At 36.5% G+C, this 26,042-nt stretch overlaps 1 protein-coding gene across 1 annotated transcript in view; it reads left to right on the top strand.

Moving 5' to 3' along the window:
• The window catches only part of xpr1a (xenotropic and polytropic retrovirus receptor 1a), a 71,135-nt gene extending 45,402 nt beyond the window's left edge, over window positions 1-25,733 (top strand). The window contains exons 3-15 of the mRNA XM_081349810.1: window positions 3,076-3,177; window positions 6,045-6,265; window positions 7,177-7,326; window positions 7,521-7,604; window positions 9,194-9,275; window positions 9,413-9,600; window positions 10,063-10,242; window positions 12,664-12,832; window positions 13,506-13,700; window positions 18,987-19,153; window positions 19,804-19,943; window positions 20,917-21,138; window positions 22,548-25,733. Of these exons, the coding sequence (XP_081205936.1) occupies window positions 3,076-3,177; window positions 6,045-6,265; window positions 7,177-7,326; window positions 7,521-7,604; window positions 9,194-9,275; window positions 9,413-9,600; window positions 10,063-10,242; window positions 12,664-12,832; window positions 13,506-13,700; window positions 18,987-19,153; window positions 19,804-19,943; window positions 20,917-21,138; window positions 22,548-22,605 (1,958 nt within the window). The 3' untranslated portion in view covers window positions 22,606-25,733. The remainder of the gene's footprint in view (window positions 1-3,075; window positions 3,178-6,044; window positions 6,266-7,176; window positions 7,327-7,520; window positions 7,605-9,193; window positions 9,276-9,412; window positions 9,601-10,062; window positions 10,243-12,663; window positions 12,833-13,505; window positions 13,701-18,986; window positions 19,154-19,803; window positions 19,944-20,916; window positions 21,139-22,547) is intronic.
• The last annotated feature ends 309 nt before the right edge of the window (window positions 25,734-26,042 follow it).

Below are 26,042 nucleotides of genomic sequence, written 5' to 3'. Positions count from 1 at the left end.
ACTGTAGAGTAAAACATTAATAAAAAAGTGATAATAAAAAATGCGTCTTAAAACTGACAAGATTGTTACAAAATCACAGTCTGGGGACTCAGAACTCAGAACAACTGCTAACATTAAGTTTAAGGTAAAAATAACTGCCATGAAATTATAGTATCTTACTCCTATGCAATAAATTGTTCATTCACTACATCACTTTACCTCTGTCTTTATCCCCTTTTATCCTCTTCTCTTCTTTTTGGCACTGTATCTATCGCAGACTATAATGCTCATTTATAATGTGTCATGTAAATTCGGCCATCCGTCACAATCAAGAAACTTTCACCGTGTCTAGAACTGGCGCGAGCTGCCAGGCCCATTTCTACGAGCTGTGTGTTAAAAGCAATGCAGTCTACATTGGATGCGGCGTCGCGCACGCTACACAACAAATTACCAACAACTGATCGCGCGCCTATTATAAAAAAAAATGTAAAAAAAAAAAGAAAAAAAAAGAAAAAAAAATCACTCGTTCACTCATTCTGGCGCCCCTATGGATGGGTGGCGCCCTTAGCATTTGCCTATACCGCCTATGCCACGGGCCGGCCCTGATACAGGCATTGTAAGGCTAACGACAGGTAAACAGCAGGAAGACACCAGGAAAGACATTACACATGGCTTCCTCTGTTACTGTGACAACAGAAACATAATGAGTATACATGCTTTACTTTTAACAATCTGTGCTATTTGTTTACATTTTCTTGCCATATTGTTAAAAGTTACATAAAACTGAATGGCTTATTTAATGTTTGTGATGTGACACATTTGTGGCACTGAATATTCAGTGGAAAATGGATTTTATCCATAGGGATTTGATTGGATTGTGGGTGTTATATGATAGTTTAATTATTTATCCCTTCCCACACAATCTTGGTATCTTCAGCTTCAGCGTCGGACGGTTCACGCCTCGCCATCGTCCATTAATACCTGATAATAGACACCTCGTCGGGCATTAACCCGCTTATACCATGGTCACTTACGAAAGAAAGAAATATTTAATCAATTAATAATACTTTAATGTGTTTTAGAGTAAAAATCGTGAGGATTTTTATTTATTAAGTCGAGCGCACTATTTAATATCTCCCGTATACAGGCGTTGCCAAGCAACGTGGCCACAGCGACCCGACCGCAGCAGTTGATCAGTGAGTTTGAGCCAGCGCTATCATTTAGAACTGTCATCAGGCAAATTGACGGGACGCCTTTCCTAGGTGTACATTATCACTTTTTAATGGACACCCTGCCAATCGAGTATTCACCCAGACCATGGTATAATACCTGATAATGGACACCTCGTCAGGCATTAACCCTTACGTACTTACTATAGAGTTACGGATGGGTTAGGGTTTGGGGTAGTAACGTGTAACTACTTCACCTTAAAATAAAGTGTTACCACAAACTTTTATTCTTTAGAATAACATGAATTGTGCAGCTCCAGGAACATGCATAAGATTAAGATGTTACGAATTTATGCTGATCACTGGAAATGTGGTGAAGTTGTGTTGCAGTTATATCTGGGCTGAATGTGTCTGTTAGGGGAACAGCACAGGTGTCCATGGTTGGTTGTAGAGAATTACTCTGTCTGTCTTTGCTATACATCACACAGATAGATGCAAGGGGTCAGAGTTCATCCTGGGTCATTTCTCTCTTCAAAAGCACATTGGAAACAAAATTGCTGTGGAAAGAATTTTCACTCCAGTAAATTTCCCAAATACAAAGACTCTTGTAAAACATGCAATTTTGAAGTAGGAAGACTTCAAAGACTTCGAAGACTTCTGAAATTAATTCGTCTAGTCAAAACTAATTTTGGGTCACTGAGAATAAAAAAAAATTGTTGATTGGCTTTAGTTTTCATGATGCTATTTGGTCAGTATAAATATGACCCTTGACTTGGGAATAGCAGAGGATAAGGGAGTTATAAAGGAAAGGGGATCTCAATTTAAACCAGAAATTACTTAAATATATCTTTGACTGGATCTATGAATAAGTCTATCACTAGCTTTGGACAGTAATTGATTTTTAGGCAAAACAATGACTGATGCAATCTGGGGTTGGTTGAATAAACCACTAAGACTATTACAAGTCAGTTTTTTTCTTTCTTTTTCTTTAAGACTGTTTATAACTTTTTTGAGTCAGTTACATAAAAACGTAGATTGGTCTGATTTGATACCGAAAAGAAAGACTGACTGCCCCTTGACCAACTGCTAGTGTGTCATACTAGATGTTAAGACACTGTCTTAACATAATGGCTATGTTTGTACAACTGGACCCTGAAGCTGGTATTGTGTCATACATGATATGAAGTGCATCATGTTATAGAAGTCATGGATGATGCAATCATACCGAAGTTTGCATCACTCTGCTGAACAAATTGCCCTGTATCAGCTCTATATCATGCAGGGGTGCATTCCTGGAGGGCCACAGCCCTGCGAAGTTAATTAGGGTTAAAGCTAAGCTGTGGCCCTCCAGGAACTGAGTTTTGCACCCCTGTCACACAGTGCCGTGCTCTCTTATTTGTCAATAATTGATTTTGCAAAGGGACACATTTCTGTTTAGCCAAAGTGATGCCTCGTACTTGTGTGAACAGTAGAGATAACTTCAGATGGAGCAAATGGATTAATACATTTCATAGTGAGTTTTATTAACCCTTTTGACAAGTGACAGGTACTATGCACGATATACATAGACTTAAAATATCTTGGAATCAGTAGCCAATCAGTTTTAATTGTCAAATTTTAATTTAAAAAGATAGCAGACCGAAATAGACAGACACCTGCACTGTAAAACATATTTAAACATTGAACATTTATCAACTTCTATTGTGTACATTTTAACAAACATGCTTATATTGCATTTGAAATCTGGAATTTAGTCTTGTTTAAAGCTCAAAGCGCTCGTTTTATAACTCCCTCTGGCCTTGAAGAGTCAGTATAAAGATGAAGCTGTGAATGGTAATGTGGATATCTCTAGTGTGAGTGGATTAGTGCCCACTGCTGAATATGAACATGAACATAGATTTACGCCTTTGTATTTTTTCTCTTTCAGTCACAGATGAAGACACCGTCAAAAGGTACTATGCCAAGTTTGAAGAGAAGTTTTTTCAGACATGCGAAAAGGAGCTTTCCAAGATCAACACATTCTATTCAGGTATTGTTTTCTATGCATGCCATAAAAACTGTATTTTATGTATTAAAATAACTTTTGTCAATTTTAATATATTTTAAAATGTAATTTATTACTATGATGGCAAAGCTGAATTTTCAGCATCATTACTCCAGTCACATGATTCTTCAGAAATCATTCTAAAATGCTGATTTGGTTCTCAAGAACATGCTTTATTATTATCAATGTTGAAAGCAGCTGTGCTGCTTAATATTTTTGTGAAAACCTTAATAAAAAAATGTCAGGATTATTTGATGAATATGAAGTTTAAAAGAACAGTGTTCATTGTAACAGAATTTTTTTGTAACAATGTAAAAATCTTTACTGTCACTTTTGATCAATTTAATGCATCCTTGCTGAATAAAAGTATTAATTTCCTAATTATTAATCATACATTAAAAATCTCTCCACAAAAAGTACATGTATCCATCAATCAGTAGTAGAACTTTTTTACCATCGTTAATAATTAACTTAATAATACTAACTGTATGGCTACTATTATTGCATTCTATCTGTAACCCATAAATGGCACAAGTGGAAACAAACTTTACTGTGTGTGGTTAAACTGCAGCGGTCTGCTAAATGCCGTCAAGGGATTCCCTTTGCATGAGGTCAGGGTGTACAGCACTCTTTGGGAACATGATGTAGCCTAATATGTAATGCCTGCCATAGTCGGTTTAACTTGCGTCAAGGGGAATAGACTATGTTTGGACTGATAATAAATGCACACTGCAACATAAGCTGTTTTGTTGCATTGACTTCAGGGCAACAAGAATGTCTGATCTCTACTGCCTCTAGTGGCTGGTTATTGGATAGAACAGACATACATTGAAAGCATGAGATTAATGGTTTGTTTGAATGTTGATGCATTTTTAGCATGCATCATAAATGAGAATATAACAATAGCTAATTCTGCTCAAAATTAAAATCTCAAAATGAGATGCGACAGAGGGATCAGCATTTATTCGGAAACAAAGACGCAGATGCACATTAATAATTTAACATGAAAGGATATAATCATTCTGCTTATAATCTTGGTTTAGTCTTTTTATCCTCCAGTTGCCACTAAAAATCATTCACTCTCTCAGTGCTGCAGGTTTGATGGTCGGACCAAAATAAACTCTAATCGAGTTGCCCAGCCAAAGAAAGCTGGCAAGTCCACTAAGCTGGAAAAATCTCTGACCCCATAGTACTTTATCTTATTTTGTCCTTTTGGAATAACACATGGATGTTTTTCCACAAGGGCAAAATTAGATAAAGTTTCCTTCACTAGAATGTAGTACAAGATAAAACAGGAAATATGTCAATTAAAAACATAAATGCTAATTTAGCCAGTATACAATGTTATTTTGCAGATAATGTTGTCCATGCATACACAGGCCTGTTTTCAAGGTTTATGTAGTGATATGCAAGGCATTCTCATATTTGATGAATTAGAAACTGAAATTCATATTAGGATGGCAGCCGCTGTTACTGCACTATAACTAATTCTGTCTTGTTGACCCAGACTGTGTTATGGCCGAGACCCCTGCCTCCCCCCTGAGTCGTCCTGAATTAACAACATAGCTTCTAAACCTTCAGTACATGCAGTCTTTGTCCCAGTGGACGAGATCTGCTAAGCACATACATTCATAGTACCATCTTAGCCAAGTTCAGCATGCAGAAGCACAGAACTTATTCAGACTATTATAGACTACTATTTAAATTGGCATGAAAGAAAACGAGGTTGTGCCGTTCATTTGATCCTAAGGACACATCTTCTATTCACAGCCAATGTTTATTCTGGACATTCCCTATATCAGCCAGTGCTATATCTTAGTTTTTATTATTATTATTATTATGGACATGCATTTTTAATGCTTTGAAAATGTTTTCTGTGACATTTGTTTGCAAATTCTATAAACTGGCGAACATAAATCAGGTGTGATTGCCTTGGTTGCATTAGTAAAAATTGGTAAAAACAAATGTTGTTAATGTTAACAAATGAAACCTTATTGTAAAGTGTTACCCAAATTTTCAGCTGTTCTTGTAAAGAAAACCAGAACATTCATGGAAAAAAAGGTTACATTTATGTGTAAGAATATAAATAATAAATAATATTTTTTGAATAATATACACATAAAAATACTATAAATAATATAAAATTCCATCAACAATATAAACAAAACAAATAAATAATAAATGCTTTTAAAATGAGAACTTTTAAAAATTTTAAACAAATTTTACATTTTTTTTTTTTTAGTTTTGGGACCAGAGAAAATGTTGGCAGTTCTAAAAGAAATCCCTGTGAAAGTGGACAAATTAGATTTGTAGATACAAAGTGTGGCCGCTCTCCTCCTCGTTCTCCTTTTCAGCCTGGACTCTGCCGTCTCTCGCTGAGGGTTATAGCCCATACGCTCCCAGTATTTACTTGTTGAACCTAATACCCATTTCCTTCCTCTGAAAGTGAGATGGGCGAGCAGGCTCCTGTTCACCAAACTGTGCTGGGACACAGGCCAGCGCGGATAATGCTGTCTGAGATATCACCCTTACAGGAAGAAGCTCATCTCTGACAGGAAATCTGTCTGCTTTACTTTCCACTTGATGGGTAAAATGAGGGAATTATTTGTCATGCAAAATGGATTCTGGTGAATCTCTTTGCAGGGTTGTAAGCCAAGCAGACTTTATGTCTCTCAATAGACATAGTTGAATAGTTCTTAATACATTTTAAGATCGTCTTTTTCCGTCCTGGCGTTCACCAAGGTTTTTTTGTTTGCCATTTCGTTTGCTCTCTAAGACCATAAATCAAATAAAATAATAATTATCAATTTTTTAAATTATTAATATTTCCTTCTCTTTTTGGATCTCCACAGAGAAACTTGCTGAGGCGCAGCGGCGATTCGCAACTTTGCAGAATGAGCTGCAGACGTCTCTGGACGCCCAGCGGGAGAGCAACGCTCCAGGGCTGCGCAGTCGCCGCAAAACGGTGTTGCCTTTGTCCAACAAGGAGCGCAACAAACATCGCAACATCAAAGACCTGCAGCTGGCCTTCAGCGAGTTCTACCTCAGCCTCATTCTCCTGCAGAACTACCAGGTCTGAAATGTGTCATGTTTTTGTTGTTGTTCGTCTCCTCTTCTGAACGTTGACCTTTTCCTGACTGGTTCTGTTGACACTTTTTTCATTTTTTTGTTGTTCTCTGTTGACGAGACCACCGCTCGTGCACTCAAAGCTCAACATATGCTGCTCTTTTCAGCTGGGTTTTTATTCATTTTATCTTCATTCCTGTGCACTTTACAAATGTTATACGTATTTCCATCTTCTTTTTTGCCCATATTTCTTGATCCTTCCTTAATTTGTGTTTTTCATGATTTTAACGTAGGGATTTCCAATTTTTTTTGTCAGTCAAACCTCTTTGGAAAATTTAATTACACATTCAAATGTTTATGGTTCTCTGATGTTTGTTTACAATACATGCAGGTAAACCAATAAAATATTTCATCTTTTTTTAGTGTCTTATTTTGATTTGTTTATATTTTAAAAATATTTTATTTTACATCAATTATTTTCATTAACTCATGAACCGGTTCCCAGGGTTGAGAAACCCTGGTCTAAAGGTTTACGATTAAATTCTTGAAATAAATTTCATACCCAAATATCGGTTGTGCTTACATGTGAATTTCTTTACAATGTGGACTTTAAATGGATAGTGAAGGGAAAGTAGTCAACAGGTATCCAACACACATGTGAACTGCTTTAATATAGGTACAGCATACAAAATATCCCAGGATGCACCAGATGTCCAGAGCGAAGAGCTGGAATATTCATTTGTTTTCATGACTTTTCTCTAAAATGTCTAATTTTATTACATTATCCTAAATTGTGGAAAATAGCAATAATAAATAAATGAGTAGACAAGTCTCAACATATAAAAGAGGATTGCTCTTTACTCTGTTGTTAGATGTGTAACTTAATTTCATATTCTGATTTACCCTCACCTCATACAGAATCTGAACTTCACTGGATTCCGTAAGATCCTGAAGAAACATGATAAGATTCTGGATACACAGCGTGGAGCCGATTGGCGCGTGGCTCACGTGGAGGTGGCTCCATTCTACACCTGTAAGAAGATCACACAGCTCATCTCTGAGACCGAGGTAGACTGCCTGTCTCCACGTTTAGACTTTTGACTTCCTGCTCGTAAGATAATCAGATTGTGATGATGTTACTGTACACTCCCGTAGCTGCTGTAAGTGATGCTTAAATCCCTAGAGTGCATTAGAATGAAGCTTAAGGTCAGAAATTATCAAACTAAAGTGTGCTGTCTGACCTTTGACCCTCGTGTGCCTAGGCTCTGGTGACCACCGAGCTGGAAGGTGGTGACCGTCAGAAGGCCATGAAGAGGCTGAGGGTTCCACCTCTTGGAGCAGCACAGGTGACAAAAGAAACTCACTTATGCAAACACAGAAACTGTGTAACCTAGTGATTCCCCACCTCAGACTTTCAACTGGATGCTATTTGTTTATCTTCAATGCCTTTAAAGGGTTAATTCACCCAAAAATGAAAATTCTGTCACCATTTACTCACCTTCATGTCATTCCAAACCCATAAGACTTTCGTTCGTCTTCGAAACACAAATGAAGATCTTTTTGATGAAATCTGAGTTTTATGTTCCTCCATTGACAGCAATGCAACTTCAACGCTTCAAAAAGTTCATAAAGAGATTCTAATCCATATGAATTGAGCGGTTTAGTCCAAACTTTCTGAGGAGACTCGATCGCTTTATATGATGAATAAAATAATTTTAATGAAAAATAAGAGGTTATTGACTGTTATTATTTTTACACATACGTACATCACTGAAGTCTCTGGGACTGCAAAGTCTGGCCAAAAGAACATGAAGGTTAAAGGAGCCGTATGTAAGATTGTGGCCAAAACTGGTACTGCAATCACTTTCAAATTACTGTAGAGCGGTGTATCCCCTCCCCCTCCCTCCTGACTCGAGGTTGCCAGATATGCTGCAGGATCCAGCAGGAACGTAGGCTGCTACAAGGAGCTGCACCTGTGGTAACTAGAGCAGAACTGGCAACCCAGATGCCGAAACACTACTGACTTCGTGATTGGTAGATAGGTGGAGGGTGGCGCTTCAGGCCAAAACACAAGATGACAACATCAACATCAGTTGAGGGCTGCAACTTCACTTTTTAAATGACAATATCCTGGCCGTACTACTGTTGTCAGTGATATAAGTATTTGAAATGAACAAGATTTCTTAATGTCTAGTAACATATCAGGGCCATTTTATGATTAATTAAAATACATTTCTTACATACAACTCCTTTAAGTGTGCTGTATTAAATATTTGAATTTTGATTAACATTTAATATTGTCTGAATCGAAGATATTGTATATGCCATAGTGACTTTAAATGAAGCCTGTGTAGAATATTTTAGTGATAAATACAAAACACTCAAGCAAAACCAATAGGAAACAACAAACATGCTTGTCAAAAAATAGCATGATAGCCAAGAAAAATATGTGAAAAAAGTATCTGCAGTCTCTTTTCATGCAGTACATTAAGTTCTAGGTCAGTAACAGTTGTGTAAATCCTCAGGAACTATACAATGCAAAAGGCAGTGTGGGTGGAGAGATGCACCTTTGCCTGGAACATCATGTACAAAACATTGCAGGAATAGAACACTGCTTTACATTTAATTGGGATAATTTACTTGTCTCCCTGTACTTTGCATGACATAAGTGTAAAAATGTATGCGCTTGAAAAACTGAAAGCATCCAGGTTTTTTAAGTTGAAGTCATCTACTTAATTATTTTTTAAAAACGCACTCAACTTGAAATGTTAAGTTGCCATGGCTTAAAATATACCATTATTTTAATATTTGCCCATATGAAATTGCTAATGCAAAGTTAAATAATAATGCATTATAGAAAAGTTGCACTGAGATGCATTACTTGTGTTCCTGAAGGTTATTGCATTGATCAAGTCTGTTTTTTCCTCAACCTCAGCCTGCACCTGCCTGGACCACCTTCCGTGTGGGACTGTATTGTGGGATCTTCATGGTCCTGGCTGTCGCCTTCGTCCTTACTGGTACAGTTTTTAACCTTGTTGCACACTCGGACCAACATACCAACTATACCTGTTTATCTTTATCTTCTGCTAACATACATTCATGATAGAACATTGCAGTCATTTATACAACTGTGTGACTGATCTTTCCCTCTCAGGTGCTTTTTTCATTCGTAATCAGAACATCTGGCCACTGGTGCGCATCTACCGCGGCGGTTTCCTTTTGATACAGTTTCTCTTTCTCTTGGGGATTAACACTTATGGCTGGAGGCAGGCGGGTGTCAATCATGTGCTGATCTTTGAGCTGAACCCCCGAAACAATCTTTCACATCAGCATCTGTTTGAGGTAAGACACGTCATGGAGAAAGAAAGTTTACAGAAAGTCTCTGTATAAACTACCGTTTAAAAGTTTGGAGTTGTTACGATTTTTTTAATAGTTTTGAAAGAAGTCTCTTATTCTCGCCAAGATCAAAATAGTAATTTTTCAATTTAAGATATCTGTTCTTTTTTCTATTTGAACATATTTTAAAATGTAATTTATTCCTGTGATGGTGAAGCTCAATTTTCAGCATCATTACTCCAGTCTTCAGTGTCACATGATCCTTCAGAAAACATTCTGATATGCTGATTTGATGCAAGAAACATTTATTATTATTATCAATGTTGAAAATAGTGAAAATATGTGCTAGTTAATATTTTGTGGAAACCGTGATACAAAAGAACAGCATTTATTTGCCATAAAATAACAGGAAGGAAGAAAAAAATCTTGATGTTCAGTTTAATCTTTTCCTCTTTTCTCTTGCTGTAGATCGCAGGGTTTTTGGGGGTGTTGTGGTGTCTCAGCATCCTTTCCTGTCTTTTTGCGGACTACACTTGGCTCCCTATGCAGGCGAACCCCCTCATCCTCTATGGCTTTATGCTGCTCTTCCTCATCAACCCCTTCAAAACTGCCTACTACAAATCCCGTTTCTGGCTCATCAAACTTCTGGTGAGAGACAAAACTTTTCAGCACATGCTGTGAAACCTTTACATATTACAAATCTAGAGTTCTAATTGCAACAGAATATTATTGATAATTAGTGAAGACCCTTTTTCATCATCATAATGTGAGCAGGCTCCATTCAGATATGCAATGCCTAGTTTTCGTGATCCAATCAGTTCCAGATGTATTTAAAAAAAATTCCACCCCAAATATCCTGTTTAACGTAGAAGTGTGTCAGATTTCAAGCAAAGTTAGTTACAGACAGCATTTAAAATCTTCATTTCCTGCGTTGTTTTATTTATTTATTTATTTATTTATTTATTTGACAGGGACAGTGTACATTAATTAACATTGCTGCAAATGCACCAGAATTAGCCAAAATGCTATTTTTCATCCGTTGTCCCTGGATCTTAAAATTGTCTACCTAAAAAAACACAATAAGAAGATATACATATAGCACATGTAGCATGTGATACAGGGGCATTTTTATGAAATAAGCCTCTTTTTCTCACCAAGGTGGCAGTTGATTGATCAGAAATACAGTGAAAACAATAACACTGTGTGAAGTATTAATATAATTTAAAATAACTGTGTTCTATTTGAATATATTTTAAAATGTAATTAATTCCTGTGATGCAAAGCTGAATTTTCAGCATCATTACTCCAGTCTTCAGTGTCACATGATCCTTCAGAAATCATTCTAATATGCTGATTATCATCAGTGTTGTAAACAGTTGTGCTGCTTCATATTTTTGTGTAAACTGATGTGTTTTTCAGGGTTCTTTGTTCAAAAGAACAGCATTTATTTGAAATAGTAATTATAATTTATTTAAAATATATAATTTTTGTCAATTTCTTAAAAAAAGAAAGAAAACTAACTTGCCCCAACCTGTGTGTTGGGAGTGTTTCAGTGAGGTCTGTGTGTGTGTACACGAGTGCGATTATGTGTGTCTCTGTGTGAGGTGAGGGAAAATAGATTGCTGCTCTATCTCTGCGGATGTGAAGACTGTGCCTGTGCAATCATTATTGAGATGGAGCCATCAGCGCCCGCCTGCCTCTGTCTCACTGCCCTCCCTACATCTAATTGACCTAGACTGGAGCCTTATTCCTTAGAGCACACACACACACACACACACACACACACACACACACACACACACACATACACTTCCTGTAGATTAAAACCGACACGTACTGATGGCCAAACAGTGGGTGGCTTTCTTCCCAGAGCTCGAACTCGCTGTCACACTCAGGCTGTGCATTGCACATGCAGCTGTATAACCTTGAAATGTACTTCACATCCAGACCTGTGTGCTTAAAAGCATTTTTTGTGGACTGCCTTCACCTGTTTCATTAGGTAAAAATAACTGATCAGAGTTTGTGTGGGGAGAAATCGATTTTCACTGGCATTTGAGCCTCAAGAGAATGATGGCATAGATCGGTTTAGTGCAAAAGTGTGTTGCTGGGAAATGTCAGCACTGCCCCGAAGGCTGAGAGAGTAACATTTCATTTCATGGCATAGAGTGTGCCACAGAATAACATTAAAACAAAACAAAAAAACAATGTCTATCTATCTTCTCATTCTTGATTTATTTATTTATTTATTGTCTAATTGTGTAATTTTATTTATAGTAGCCTACATATTGTAATTGTTGAAAGTGCATGCATAAAAATGATCATCTTTGTCATCAAACTTAAATTACTTTTTAAAAAATATATTTTTATGTATGTGTGTATATATATATATATATATATATATATATATATATATATATATATATATATATATATATATATATACTGTGTGTGTGTGTGTGTGTGTGTGTGTGTGTGTACTTTTGTAACTGCAACTTTTTAGTATTTTAAATATTATTAATAATATGATATGCATTTCAAGGCAAAGATGCTGATACAGTTCACCCTGAAGCATTTGACACATTTGGGAAAAATATTTACTTTAATAATTCATGGTCTTTATCCAAATGATTCATATAGTCTAATACTTCAACATGGCATTAAACCTTTTTGGCATTAAAAATGGTTATTACTTTTTTCATGTGCATCTCTCAATGTGTCGTCATGCGTTTTTAAACAAGGCACAGTTTGCTGGATTAATGGTGCAACGCATCTAACTCAATCCTCACATATAACAGACAGTTAAGTGTGTTTTATTGGTGAGGTCAATGAGTTGATATTACAGATCATCAGACAATAAAAACCCCATTGATTTGCTTTCAGCCGGCTGAGTTCTCATTAAGATTTTCGCTCGCTGTCTCATAGAGTTCACTCTGCCTCAGGGATGAGCTGTTTTACATAAAGCACCTCAGATGACTTCTGCTGTTTATTATTGTCCACAATGATTATTATATGTACTGTATACAGTATGAATATTTATGCTTCATATTTCCTGTGTTTGTATTTTCTCAGTTTCGTGTGTCCACCGCCCCGTTCCACCGAGTGGAGTTTGCAGACTTCTGGCTGGCGGATCAACTCAATTCCCTGGTCATTGTGCTCACAGATCTGGAGTATCTGGTCTGTTATTACAGCATGGAGCTGCAGTGGGGAGATCGTAGCGGCTTACTTCCCTCCACATATGGTAATTGATTCAGAATGAAGCCATCTTGCAATGTACTGATTCAAGTTTTGACAAACAGAGTCATTCATGTTAAGCCATCCAAATTTCAACCTTATACTGGATGTAACAGTAGATGAATGGGCGGTTATGATTAGTTGTCCTTGCATATGAATTAAGATTGCACAGGCTGTGTTAGCACAGACAGGAGTTCTTCAGGTTCAGTGGAGTTTATGTGAAATGGACCAGGAAATTCAGAACATCAGCGGCTGTCTAATGGTGCAGAAATGTGTAACACCAGCTCAGTCCTGGAAAATACTGAGCAAGAAAACGATGGAAAGTGAGTGAGAGAGACCAAGAGAAAGTGAAAGTGAGCAACAGGGCTCAACACTATGGCTTTTTTCTGCTGGCCTGGTCAGATGAGTAGTTCAGATTTGTAGTTGCAAATATGATAAATTGGTTTAGTTTTAGTTCTAGGTTTAGTAATTTAGTTGCAAATATGATAACAAAATTTATTTTGCAAGACAAAATCCTAATTGTTGGGCCCTGAACTATATTATAAAATCATCATTAAATTTGTAGAAATACAAAAAATACAAATAATCCAGTATGTTTTAATATTACTCTACTGCAATATTGAGAGAATATATTTTTGACAATATCAACATGCTTTCATAAGTTTCTCCTCCGGAATAAGGTGACGAAAGGTGTAACAGCTACTCTTATGGAATTCGGGCCATCATCCACTGTCTGCCTGCCTGGCTGCGGTTTGTTCAGTGTCTGCGACGTTACCGTGACACCAGAAGGGCCTTCCCTCACCTGGTGAATGCTGGGAAATACTCCACCACCTTCTTTGTGGTCACATTTGCAGCCCTCTACAGAACTCACAAAGGTAAAAACATACAATCGGCAGTTAACTGCAAACGTGACGTGATCATGTGACCAGAACATTCACTTATCAAAGCATGTTATAATTATAATTATTATAATTAGCTTGAAAAAGGTTTGTGCTCAGACTGGTGAATGTCACTTGAAAACAGTTTTGTCTCGAGGGAATCTGGGTAAAAAGAATGATTTGGTTATACAAGAAACAGTGTTTTGTTTTGTTTTGCTTTTTATATCCTGAATACATTGTATTCTTACTGTTCTGTGGAAATTGCTGTTGTAATCTAACACTGACTCCAGTGTAAAATGTTCCGTACAAAGAGAGCACCTGGCTGCCATTGTTTGCTTACAACAGATACAGGTGAACAGGCAACAAAAGCATGTTTTGAGAAAGCAGAGAAAGAAAAAATAGGCCTGTCCTTGTCTGTTAGAGACTGGTTTATATAGCAACATAAAGAGAAAACATCTCAATTTTATGTTAGAGACGAATTGTACCAAGAAGAAACAGGTTGGCATTTCATTTATGCATTTAAAAAAGAGCCACCCTGCTTTATAAAAACTCATTTGTCGCCAAACACCACATTTTGCATTCAATCACAGCAATTATCCTGCATTCGGTCTAAAGTCTAAAGAGTTTAAAAGCATGTCATTAAGATTCCAGACATATCCCTCGTCTCTATCTACAATTACCGTCTGATTATTCTGCCACTGAAACCCATCTGAAGTGCGAAGACTGCTGCTCAAACATGTCTCTCTGCCTGTCTCACTTTCTCTTATCAAACAGTCAGCCTCCATGCCTTCCCGTATCTCTTCGAAAAGACAACTTTTGCCAAAAATCGATCTCAAAGCACTCAGCTAAGCCGTTTCATCCATTTCATTATTTATATGCACACACAGTCGTTTCTGGGTAGTTCCCTTGAATGTCAGAGTTTAAATAAATATCAAGCATGGGTGCAATTTACGCCACTGCATTTATGTTTTCGTTGAACAGAATTCTACTCCGAAGTATCCAAATGTTGGTGGACAGCCTGTCCAGACTTAAGTGTGTATTAGAGACATCTCTGTATTAGTGATATAGGAGTGAAACAGGCCCCATTCAACCCAACAATCTCACCATGCATTCAATGCACTCATTAGGATTCGCTCGAGACGTTCCTGGCAGTGAGCCAGTTTAATTTATGAATGCATCAGAAATCACCTCCATCATTTGAGCCCTGGTTGAAACTGATGTTCACTCCTGTAAGCTGCCCTGATAAATGAGTCTATGGATTCTATTTGTTTTAGGTTTAATGTAAACTAATCCCAATGGAATGTAACATGCCTGAGCATAATTAATGTATAAATTAACATTAGTCACGAGCCAAACAGGTGTGTGAGATTGTAAGTTTGGTGTGTTATTAGCCTTGCACACTAGCATTGAAATGGCAATTTATGCATTGGTAAGTGTTTTTGTTTTATCCGTTCTCATATCAATAGCCCCATTACACATGTTTTTAGTGTTGTATTTCATCGTAGTACTGATTGTAGAAATGGTAAAGGGTCGATATCCTCAAAGATTTAATTAAAACTTTAATGAGAAATGCCAATCTGAGCTTAAGCCATATGCTGAAGAGCTCAATGACATCCAACAAGACAGAGCAAAATCCAAACAGAGATTAAAGGAGAGATGCTATGTGAACACTGAAAAACGATTAAAGGGGAGAGAGAAATATGAGAGGAGAGAGAAGGAGAGCAAAAAATAAAAGAGGAAATGAAGGAAAATGGACTATCTAGAGGAGGTTGAGCTGTAATTGCCTGCCTGTGGCGAGACAGAACAGTGTGAGCGTATCGCTAGAATAATGATGAAGCTCTGAACCGCTAAAAAATTATTTGATTTTTTTTCTCTCTCTTTGTATCAGACCTGGATCTTTGATCAAAACAAGCATCTTAGAGAGCTATAGAGATGTGTACATGAACACCTGCTTACCTGCTCTGATGGCTTCATTGCACAGATTTAAACCGTTTCATGTGGACCACATGTACCCAAGAATACATATGCTTCAGATGTAGTATGCAGGAATGATTGACAAGAGATGGCTCTATGTAGTCAAATATCACAGCTGCATAAATATTACCGTTTAGTGCAGATTACTCAGTTAATGTGGTCAATATTGAATATGTTTACATACCTGAACTTTAAACTCAGTGATGTTCTTTTCGATTCTATTATTTTATTTTGGATTTCCGTTGTCATGTTCCCATCATCTGGTCAAGTGCAGAGAGTGACACATTCTATTTCACATTCTGCACTCTATTACCAAAGACACAAAAACGCTGTCAATGTTCAAAGGATGAAAACTATTTCTGTCTGAGGACTCAGGAGGATACTGAGAGGGATTTGGTCCTTTGGGAAATGTGTTTGGGTCATCACAGTTCATGTTTACATAAATCTTCTGATGTGTTAATGAGGTTAAACCGAAAGTTCAGTGTGACCAGTAGTGGTTGACCGACATGGGTTTTTTAATGGCCGATGCTGAAATCTATTGAGCAGGGTAGCAGATGGCCTGTATTTACATAGTTCAATTTAATAACAAATGAGATGAGACCATTTTGATATTCAAAGATTATTACTACTTTGAAAACAGAAATATGTATTATCAGTTGGCGAGGATTTTGTAATTGATACAATGGGGAACTAACACTTCTGTTCATTGGCCAAACTGGCACGGTTGTTGGCCAATACCGTTAATCTCATATTGTCAGACCTATTGTATCTATTATATATATATTTATCTTGCAAGTGCCTCAAAGAGACACTATACTACAGCAAAATATAATGGCCCAAATATTTTGAATATCAAAGTATTGTTTCAGATATAGGATAACGTTTTATATGAACCATGTTCACGTTTGTAGCATTATTGATTTTATTTTAGTCAATGTTTCTTGCACCCTAATTTGTTTTTGTTTTTTTTATGACCATTTTCTCTCTCTGACCTCTTAATTGCACAGGATTTTTGTGCTCATGTATCTTTAAGACTTATGTTAAATGACTGCTGTTTTAATTAGCTAACTTCAACTTTACTTGCATAGTGCACACTGTTGCTTAATACTAAATATTCATTGATCTGTAGATCTAGACTGTCAAATATTAATATTCTCAGAGATGAGATGTCAAAGCTATGACGATTCATGAATTATCCATCTTCACAGCTTAGTTTTCATAGATGATCTTGGGATGGAGCTTTGCTGTTGGGTAAGGTTGAGCAAAAGGTATTGTCAAGGTAATAATAATAATTACGTGCATCAAATGTATAAATATGTAAAACACAATACTTAAAGTTGGCATGAAACGGAAGTTGCAATAGTCTTTTCTTCACTATTGTATATCCGAGTGAAACGACTTCTCAAATAAGAAAAAATGTAGTGTGACTTGATTTTGTCCATCTTGAATTGATTGGATGGTTTTGGTTTTCTATTGGTCAATCTCATGTGAGTGACAGGTTGTCCCGCCCTCACACTAACAAAAGAGATGTCACTGCAAGAGGGAGGGGAAGTTTATTTGATTATAGATTATGAGGGCACATGAATTTATATATATATATATAAAAAAGTAATGATATGCATGGATACATAATTTATAATAAATACTGAAATATTCCATTAAAGAAGGAAGAATCGTCAACTTTGATTTTATGATGACTCTAATATCAGCTCAAATGTTGATGCTTCTATAGAATGCCGCTGGCCTGTGTGAAGGGATTAGACTTGCATTGCACTCTTAAAGTGTCTTGTTGGGGCGAGCATCTGGAGCATCTTGGGTAATCTAGGGACACCATATTCAGCATGGGCACTCATAGCTCAGCTCTGAAATAGGAAGGACAGGGCTATTATGTGTTCCGGCGAAAAATGTCCTCCGCTGGTTTCCTGGCGCCTGGATGGCAGCGTGTGAAAGGCTTTATTAAGACGGATGGGCCTGTTCCAGATTCAGCACTGTCTGCTGTCTGAGGCCTAAGAGATTTAACCATTCACTGACCTGAGACCTGCCTTGTTCCACCATCTGATAAATGTCTCGCCCCCTATTAACTTACACTGATGCTCTAATGTTGTACTGCAAGATAGCTCTTATTCTTATATTTCAGTTCTGCCTACTCTTTTTTTTTTTTTTTGGAATTGTATTGCCCCTGCGCAAAATAATATCTTTTGGCATGATTCCATATGCTCTCCCATGCCTCATCATCAATATTATTTGCTAATACCTTTTCCCATACAGCTTCTATCCTCTGCCTTTCAACAGATTATATAACACAGTCACTTCAAGGTTATTTATGTGTAAGGGTTGTACTATTGCAATTTTGGTCTTCAGAAAAAAAGTTGCTGATTAAATTACAAGTAGATTTCTTCATATACTTGTTATAAATGATGATAAGATGCCGAACTATATCCAATGTAATATTATTTTCTTGGAACAGCAATGTAAAAATAGCTAAATATATACTACCTTTCAAAAGTTTTAGGCCTGTAAGATTTTGAAAGAAGTCTCTTATGCTCACCGAGGTTGCATTTATTAAACAGTAATATTGTGAAATATTATTGCAATTAAAAATAACTGTTTTCTATTTTAATATATTTTAAAATGTAATTTATTCCTGTGATGGCAAAGCTGAATTTTCAGCATCATTACTCCAGTCTTCAGTGTCACATGATCCTTCAGAAATCATTCTAATATGCTGATTTTGTGCTCAATAAATATTTCTTATAATTATCAATGTTGAAAATGGTTGTGCTGCTTAAAATATTTACAAAAACCATGATACATTAGAATTCTTTGATTAATAAAAGTTCAAAAGTACAGCATTTATTTGAAAGATTTTCTTTTGAAACATTTTAAATGTCTTTATTGCAATTGAATGCATCCTTGATACATACAACTATTGATTTCTTTAAAAGGATCTGAGAAAAATTGTGTGTGTAAAAACACATGTATGTGTCAGTTTTTAGCAGTAAAAACAGAAGGGGAGTAAAAAAGTGCAGGCTAGATTCAAATTTATATGAAAAAATTTATATTTAACCTACTAATGTGCATTTTGGTCATGCCATTGTTTTAATTAATATAAAAACACTAGTATTTGACATGGTAATTTAACAGTGAATGACCTTTCAATTACGTAGATTGATAGCCACAGACACAATGGTGTTAGTAATGTAAACAGTCTCAAAACAGTTTTTTTTTAAAGTGTAGATAGATGGATGGATGGATGTCTCCCTCTAGTGGACATTGTGTCAAATTCACTTGTGTCTTTCTGTGTTTCAGATCAGAAACATGCAGACGCTGAGGTGTTTTTCTACATGCTGGTCCTGTCTTCAGTCGTCAGTTCGCTTTACACGCTGATCTGGGACCTAAAGATGGACTGGGGTCTTTTCGACCGCAACGCAGGCGAGAATACCTTCTTGAGAGAGGAGATTGTTTACCCACATAAAGTAAGATATGCCAGAACATAATCTGTCATCTTGAAAACAGTATTATGTCCATCATGGGTGATGTGATGTGATGTAGTGGTCAAAGATCTGCTCTGGTGAGCACAGTGTTGTTGGTTCAAACCTTCTAAGGAGCGAAGCAAAATAATCAAACTAACTAGCTGGTTTGCTGCTCTTAATGGGATAGTTCACCCAAAAATGAAAAATCTGTCATCAATAACTTACCACCGTTCCAAACCCATACGAATTTCGTTCATCTTCGGAACACAATTAGTAGATATTTTTAATGAAATCTGAGAGATTTCTCTCCCCTCCATTAATTCACCCAAAACTCTGATGGTTCAATGAAGAGATCATAAAAGAAATCAATATAAATCAAACTGTTTAATCCAAATTATCTGAAGAGACACAATCTCATTATATGATGAACAGATTTAATTTAGGCTTTTATTCAGATAGAAACATTTTTGGGTGACCTATCCCTTTAAGCAGGTTTAGTTGTTCAGCCAGCTGTTCTCCCCTGCTGACAAGTGCAGCAAACCAGCTTCGGTTGGTTTAAGATGTTTTTTCAGCAGGGATATTATTATAACGGTCAGCAGGGATATTTATCTGTTACCTCCAACTGTCATGATGTCACTTCCTTTTCCTTTTAGGCCTACTACTACTCTGCTATTATAGAAGATGTAATCCTGCGCTTCGCCTGGACACTGCAGATCTCTCTGACTTCCATGACTGCCATTCCTTCCATCGAGGACATCGTAGTTACAATTTTAGCTCCTCTGGAAGTGTTTAGGTGAGATGTTTGTGTAGAACAGGGATTCCCAATTCTTTTCATCAGCCAAATCCCTTTGAGCTAAAATAGTTACATGAAGTAACCCCTGAGATTTTCACTACACATTTGCATGGTCATGGTTCTCTGGTGTCAGTTAATGGTCACATGACATGCTCAATCACTAGTGTTGGTTGAGTTTCTCTAAAAATGTCATTGATTACTATCTACTAATTCCATCTTCAACAGTGTAATTAGATTTTTGTACTATTTGCTCCCTCTAAAAATTATTGCATTATTTGTTACTACTTGCTAAATTTGATGATGTTAAATCCACCATTGTTTTGTATAGAATTGTTATTGTCTATACAGTATTTAATTCAGTTACATAGCTGTAATTAAATTACAGAAAAAATAAGAGTAATCCCTTCATTAAATTACAGTAATTTATTACTTGGTAATGCATTACACCCAAAACTGCCAATCACATCAGACTGATCCAGCCAACCAATCAGGAAGGGTAGAGACAGGAACTAAACAGAGTTTTACTGACAGACTGGGAAGAGGAGTGCTGCAACAATGTAAACTGTGTTTAAAAAAAAAGATTTTTTTTTTACATTTGAGCATGAAAACTATTAGACCACAAAATCAAAACATTGTAAAACGGCATAATATGGCCTCTTTAAAACATTAAACACATGCTGAACTTCTCTCTCTCTCTCTCTCTCTCTCTCTCTCTCTCTCTCTCTCTCTCTCTCTCACACTCTCTCTCTCTCTCTCTCTCTCTCTCTCACTCTCTCTCTCACTCTCTCTCTCTCTCTCTCTCTCTCTCTCTCTCTCTCTCTCTCTCTCTCTCTCTCTCACTCTCTCTCTCTCTCTCTCTCTCTCACTCTCTCACTCTCTCTCTCTCTCTCTCTCTCTCTCTCTCTCTCTCTCTCTCTCTCTCTCTCTCTCTCTCTCTCTCTCCTCCCTTTCTTTGCATTTGTTCTCCCCGTAGACGTTTTGTGTGGAACTTCTTCCGTCTTGAGAATGAGCACCTGAATAACTGCGGTGAGTTCCGAGCGGTGCGAGACATCTCGGTGGCTCCTCTAAACGCTGACGACCAGACGCTGCTGGAGCAGATGATGGACCAGGAGGATGGAGTCCGGAACAGGCAGGGCAAAAAGAGCTGGAAACGGAGCTACAGCCTGTCCTTACGACGGCCTCTGCTGTCCTCTCAGTAAGAGATTATAGATATAATAGACATATTTCAGCAGTTTTTGGGTAGGCAGCCCCGATTAGTGCACCTTTATGCAATTAGTCTGTATTTAAATTACTGATAACACTTAATGAAATAACTTAAATAACATATATAATAAATAACTCTTTGCAAACATAATATGCAATTCACTAAAAAATAGTTTATCTAAAAAATAAATATCAAAAAAATTATTTTATTAAATATATTAATATATTAACATCACCAAACCTTTTTAAATGCATTAGATTGCTAGCCTGGGAAAACCCAGACAACTTCCGGCAAATTTAGATTTGCTCTGCAAGTAGTCTGGCAAAGGGCTCATTCAAGCCCATTTCCATGCCGGCGAAATCGCGGCACCAATCAGAAACGTTGAGGCGGGCTTTACACAATGACGATCGCTCTGATTGGTTTTAGGTCTATCCAATTGCGCCCAGAGGCATTTGAGCGACATCCACTCCGTTGGTGAAGCACACCAACTTTAAATGCATTATTATATTCAAATTGCAAACACATGAGGACAGTCTCCATGAAAGACCCACTGGCAGATGAACTTGTTCCTACCGAAACGGTAGGAAATTAAATTAGATTTAATAGAGGATTTTAACTGTGACAAGATGATTGACAGGGCAGTTTACGTGACAGGACGCACGCGACAGATCCGTCCGATAAAGATGACGAACTAGTCTGTCCCAAAACTTGCCTACTTTTTTGCTACACATTCAAAAGTAAATACATTTTCTTCACAAAAAGAGTAACGTTACATACTTTTATGGCGTAAGGCGAATTGGGACGCAGCATATGGCTTACACGATGACGATTGCGCTGATTGGTTTTAGGTCTATCCAATTGCGCCCAGAGGCATTTGAGCGACGTCCGTTGGTGACGCCCCTTTGGAAATGAGTTATTAAAGAAGCTTTGCCAGACCATAACTCAGTTACTACTGAGAATGGTCTGGTTTTAACCAGGCTATTAGATTGCACTAACAAAACTACATTTAAGGGTTAGATTAAGTAATAATTAAAATGTATTGTGATGTAAAGTGTAGGTCAACACTTTGTACAGTGTATTTAACAGATATATATAAAAGTTTGGGGTTGGTTTGTTTGCAGAAGTTTGTTCTGCATTTATTTGATAAAAAATAGTGTCAAAAGCAGTAACATTGTGAAATATTCTTACAATTTAAAATAACTGTTGTCTATTTTAATATATTGTAAAATGTAATTTATTTATAATTTATCATTACTCCAGGCTTCAGTGTCACATGATCCTTCAGAAATCATTCTAATATGCTGATTTGCATCCTTGCTAAAAATAAATGAATCTAAAGGTTTGAGATCAGAACTTTTCAGAGCTGCTTGAAATGTATACTGTATCTGTTTCTCTGACAGGTCTAAGAAGGATACTAAGGTGCTCATTGAGGATACGGACGATGAGGCCTTCAGCTGAACCCAGATCTCACTGTCCCGCCTCCTGTCTCGGCTTTCTATTGGTTCCTCACAGAGCTGCCTCAGCACACCTGATCTCAAACACACACAGATACACACATATTACACTTCAGCACTAACAGATACCATCCAAAGACAGAGTAGTGGACAGAGTTAAGCACAAAAACAGACATATCAGGACACAACAGTGACATCGTACAAACACGGACACACACATACAACGATATACACACACGCACGGAAAAGCCAAGTGTGGAATTTTCCTCAAGGTACTTTTTTTATTAGATTTGTTAATTTTGTTCTTCTATATTGATACATTTTTGTACATTTGTTTAGGTTTTTGAATCTATATTACTGCACATGACTGTTTACAAACTTAAAATAACTAGGATCTACAGGGAGGAGAGTTATCATATGAAAGAATAATATAATATCGTACACAGCACGGACTCAATCCGCACACGTTTAGAAATAACAACAGCTCAGTAGCTGATGTTTGTTATATTTAGTAGGTGATAGTTTTTCTTTTTTTGAGTTGTCATGACATCAGAGTACGGCCCTGGTGGCACTGTTTGGAAATGCTCGTTATTTCCTTACCATAAAAAACATAGTGTTTTATTGTTTCGTCATATTTAATATGCAAATATATTTTATTTTTTTATTTTTGAACATGCATTGCTTTGATATCAAAGCTGTCATATTTTTTGCCATGTATGGTTTGTGTTTGAGAGAATGCGTGCATGTGTGTGTTTTCTTTTGGGGAGTGATAGCTGATGTTAAACTAAAAGGTGACATACTGCTCTTAGAATTATAATTTATATTCACACTTTAACCTGTCATTGCTGGTTAATATTTGAAATACCATTTGGGTAAAAGAAATGCTGCCCACTGAAAAAGATCAGATGATTCTGTGAACTATTTTAATTGTAATGATGCACTAAACTGAAAAGATTCAGTAATAATTGTCACCAAATTGCAGACTAAAGGGAAGTGGACACAGAACTAATGTGTTTCCTACATGGCTTTTTGTATCACTTATTAACCACTGCAAGCCAAAGAGGAAATGCAACCACTGCCTGTCAATTATATTTCTTATGGTTGTGATATCAGTTTTGTATTATGGTAAACCGTAAGATATTTTGTGCATCAAAAAGTAGTTCACTTTATGAAATCCTTTTCTTAACCAACATCTTAAAGGGATAGTTCACCCTCAAGTTTTTGCTCACCCTCAAGTTGTTCCAAGCCTGTATGAATTTCTTTCTTCTGCTGAACATAAAGATATTTTGAAGAATGTGGCTACTGTTTGGTTAGATAGTGAACGATCCCTTTAACTATGGTCACAGTTTGTTTATTTGTATGCCTCATGAGTGTGGCAACATCTTTACATTTTGATGAAAAAATGTGATTGTACATGATTTATAATGTACATTTTTGCGAGACAGGTGTAACTACCTTGTCTTTCATACATTTTCATACGTGGTCTCTGAATTTCAGACACCATTAAAAGAATTTTATCACAATGCTGAGCGAATACTGTCATTTTAACTTAGAATGACTTTAATTATGATTAATATCTATTGTTGTCATCATAAAAACGAAAACACCAGGGCTGTTTTTAGCTGATATGTATGTTTTGCTTCTTCTTTTTTCAGCATTTAGTTCATTTTGATACTTTTCTCAGCAGCATGCTTCGATGTATTTTTGCAAGCACAATCTTTCAGCTGTAACTAAAATCTAATCAAAAGAAAGATTTGTCTTCACAATCGCTCTTACTTGCTGTTTCATATTCTTATTAGCTCTTTAAAAGAAAAGTGTTCCTGCTTTCTGAAAAAAAAAATGATGTACAGATAGCAGGCATTATGTTTGTGAGTAACATGCTTTAGTTGACTTTGAGTTTATTGTTTTTTGCTTAAACACATTTGAGGCAAAATTTAGAAAGGAGAAGGGGGAGAACTACATGTTATTTGTGGCTGCAAAAGAATATAGAGTGCTATCCTCGGTCAAAAATGTGGTGTTACTGTGTTACCGTGCAGTCCTTTTGTCCTAGAATATTGAAAAGTCAATCTTGTCGTTCTCAAAATGACCTTTTGGCACACTGTTTTACTTTGCTCTGTCTTGACTGAATCCTTAATTAAGTGGCACACAAATTTTGGGGAAATTATACACTTTCACATTTCTGAACCAATATCGCTGTATATAAATGGATGCTGAGCACAAATTTTCCCATTCACTGCTTTTTGTAACGCATTGCCAATTGTCTTGCCTGCATGCTGCTTTTGTTTTGCACTGTAAATAGTTTAATTTTTTACATTTGAAATGTGTAAAAGAATGTTGTTTAATTTATTGTACTAATTATTTATGTACAAGTTGGAGATTTTTTCTTTAAATGAGCAGTATTATGGTAGATGAAGGGCATTTTTGATTAGCCACAATCCCACACTGTCTTACATATGTGAATTCTATGGAAATAGTGTAACTTAAGATGCTTTAGTGAATATGGAATGTGATCGGTTTTATCTGTATATTTCTACTCGTAACACTTTCATCCCCAGGGTGTGTTCCCATTTGACAGGACTTGTTGGGTGACAGTGGGAGGATTGGGAGAAGAAAGGGACATGTTAACATTCTCATTAACACCCTAACTAGGGGTTCTATTATGAGATGAACCCTCAAAATGTAGGGTTTTTATTTTGTAATTTGTTTTTCTTTTTTACTTTTTCAAATACAGAACTAGTATAATACACAAGCCCTGACATCATTTCTTCATGGGGGGAAATAAACTATGTTGACTTGATTGCTTGCTTACACCCATGATGTTAAGTGCTTGATATCTCTGCATCTTTTCTATCTTCCTATCTTGATGTTGTATCCCTTCTTAAATACTTGACTGTGACATTGTTTGTAGTTGGTAGATGGTTGTACTTTTGAGTAAGTTAAGAAAAATAGAAAAACTTGTGGTTCTGTGATTAAATAGACACAATGTCTCAGAGTTTCCCCTTTTACAGAGTAGTTTGTTAATGTTGAGTGTATTCCTATGGTTCCACTGATGATCTCATTTGTGTTTCTGTATACACTTTGGTGATCCTGTCATATTTGGGTTTTATAAACCACGCTTATTTTTAAAACCTTCATTTTGTGTCCGCCTTATTTATTCACAAAGAGACTGACTCGAGGAACTAATACATTCAGTATAAGCTATATTTTATGGTTTGAATAGGTGACAACATACATTTTTTCAATGACACCCAAAGCAATATTTAAAATGTGTAGCCTATACAATAGTTTGCAAGTTTTTTCTCCTTTAGACATAGGCCCTATTAACTTTTCCCTGCTGCAATAATGAAGAGTAATATAGAAAATGTATTCCTCATACACGAATATATAATAACTAAAATGTTTATTTTTCTTGTGAAACAATGGGACATATTTTTTCATTTA

Source organism: Scardinius erythrophthalmus (genome assembly GCF_964197995.2).
Source record: "Scardinius erythrophthalmus genome assembly, chromosome: 20".
NCBI lineage: Eukaryota > Metazoa > Chordata > Actinopteri > Cypriniformes > Leuciscidae > Scardinius > Scardinius erythrophthalmus.
Note: the sequence above shows the minus strand (reverse complement) of the source record. Positions and strands in the feature narration are given on the sequence as shown.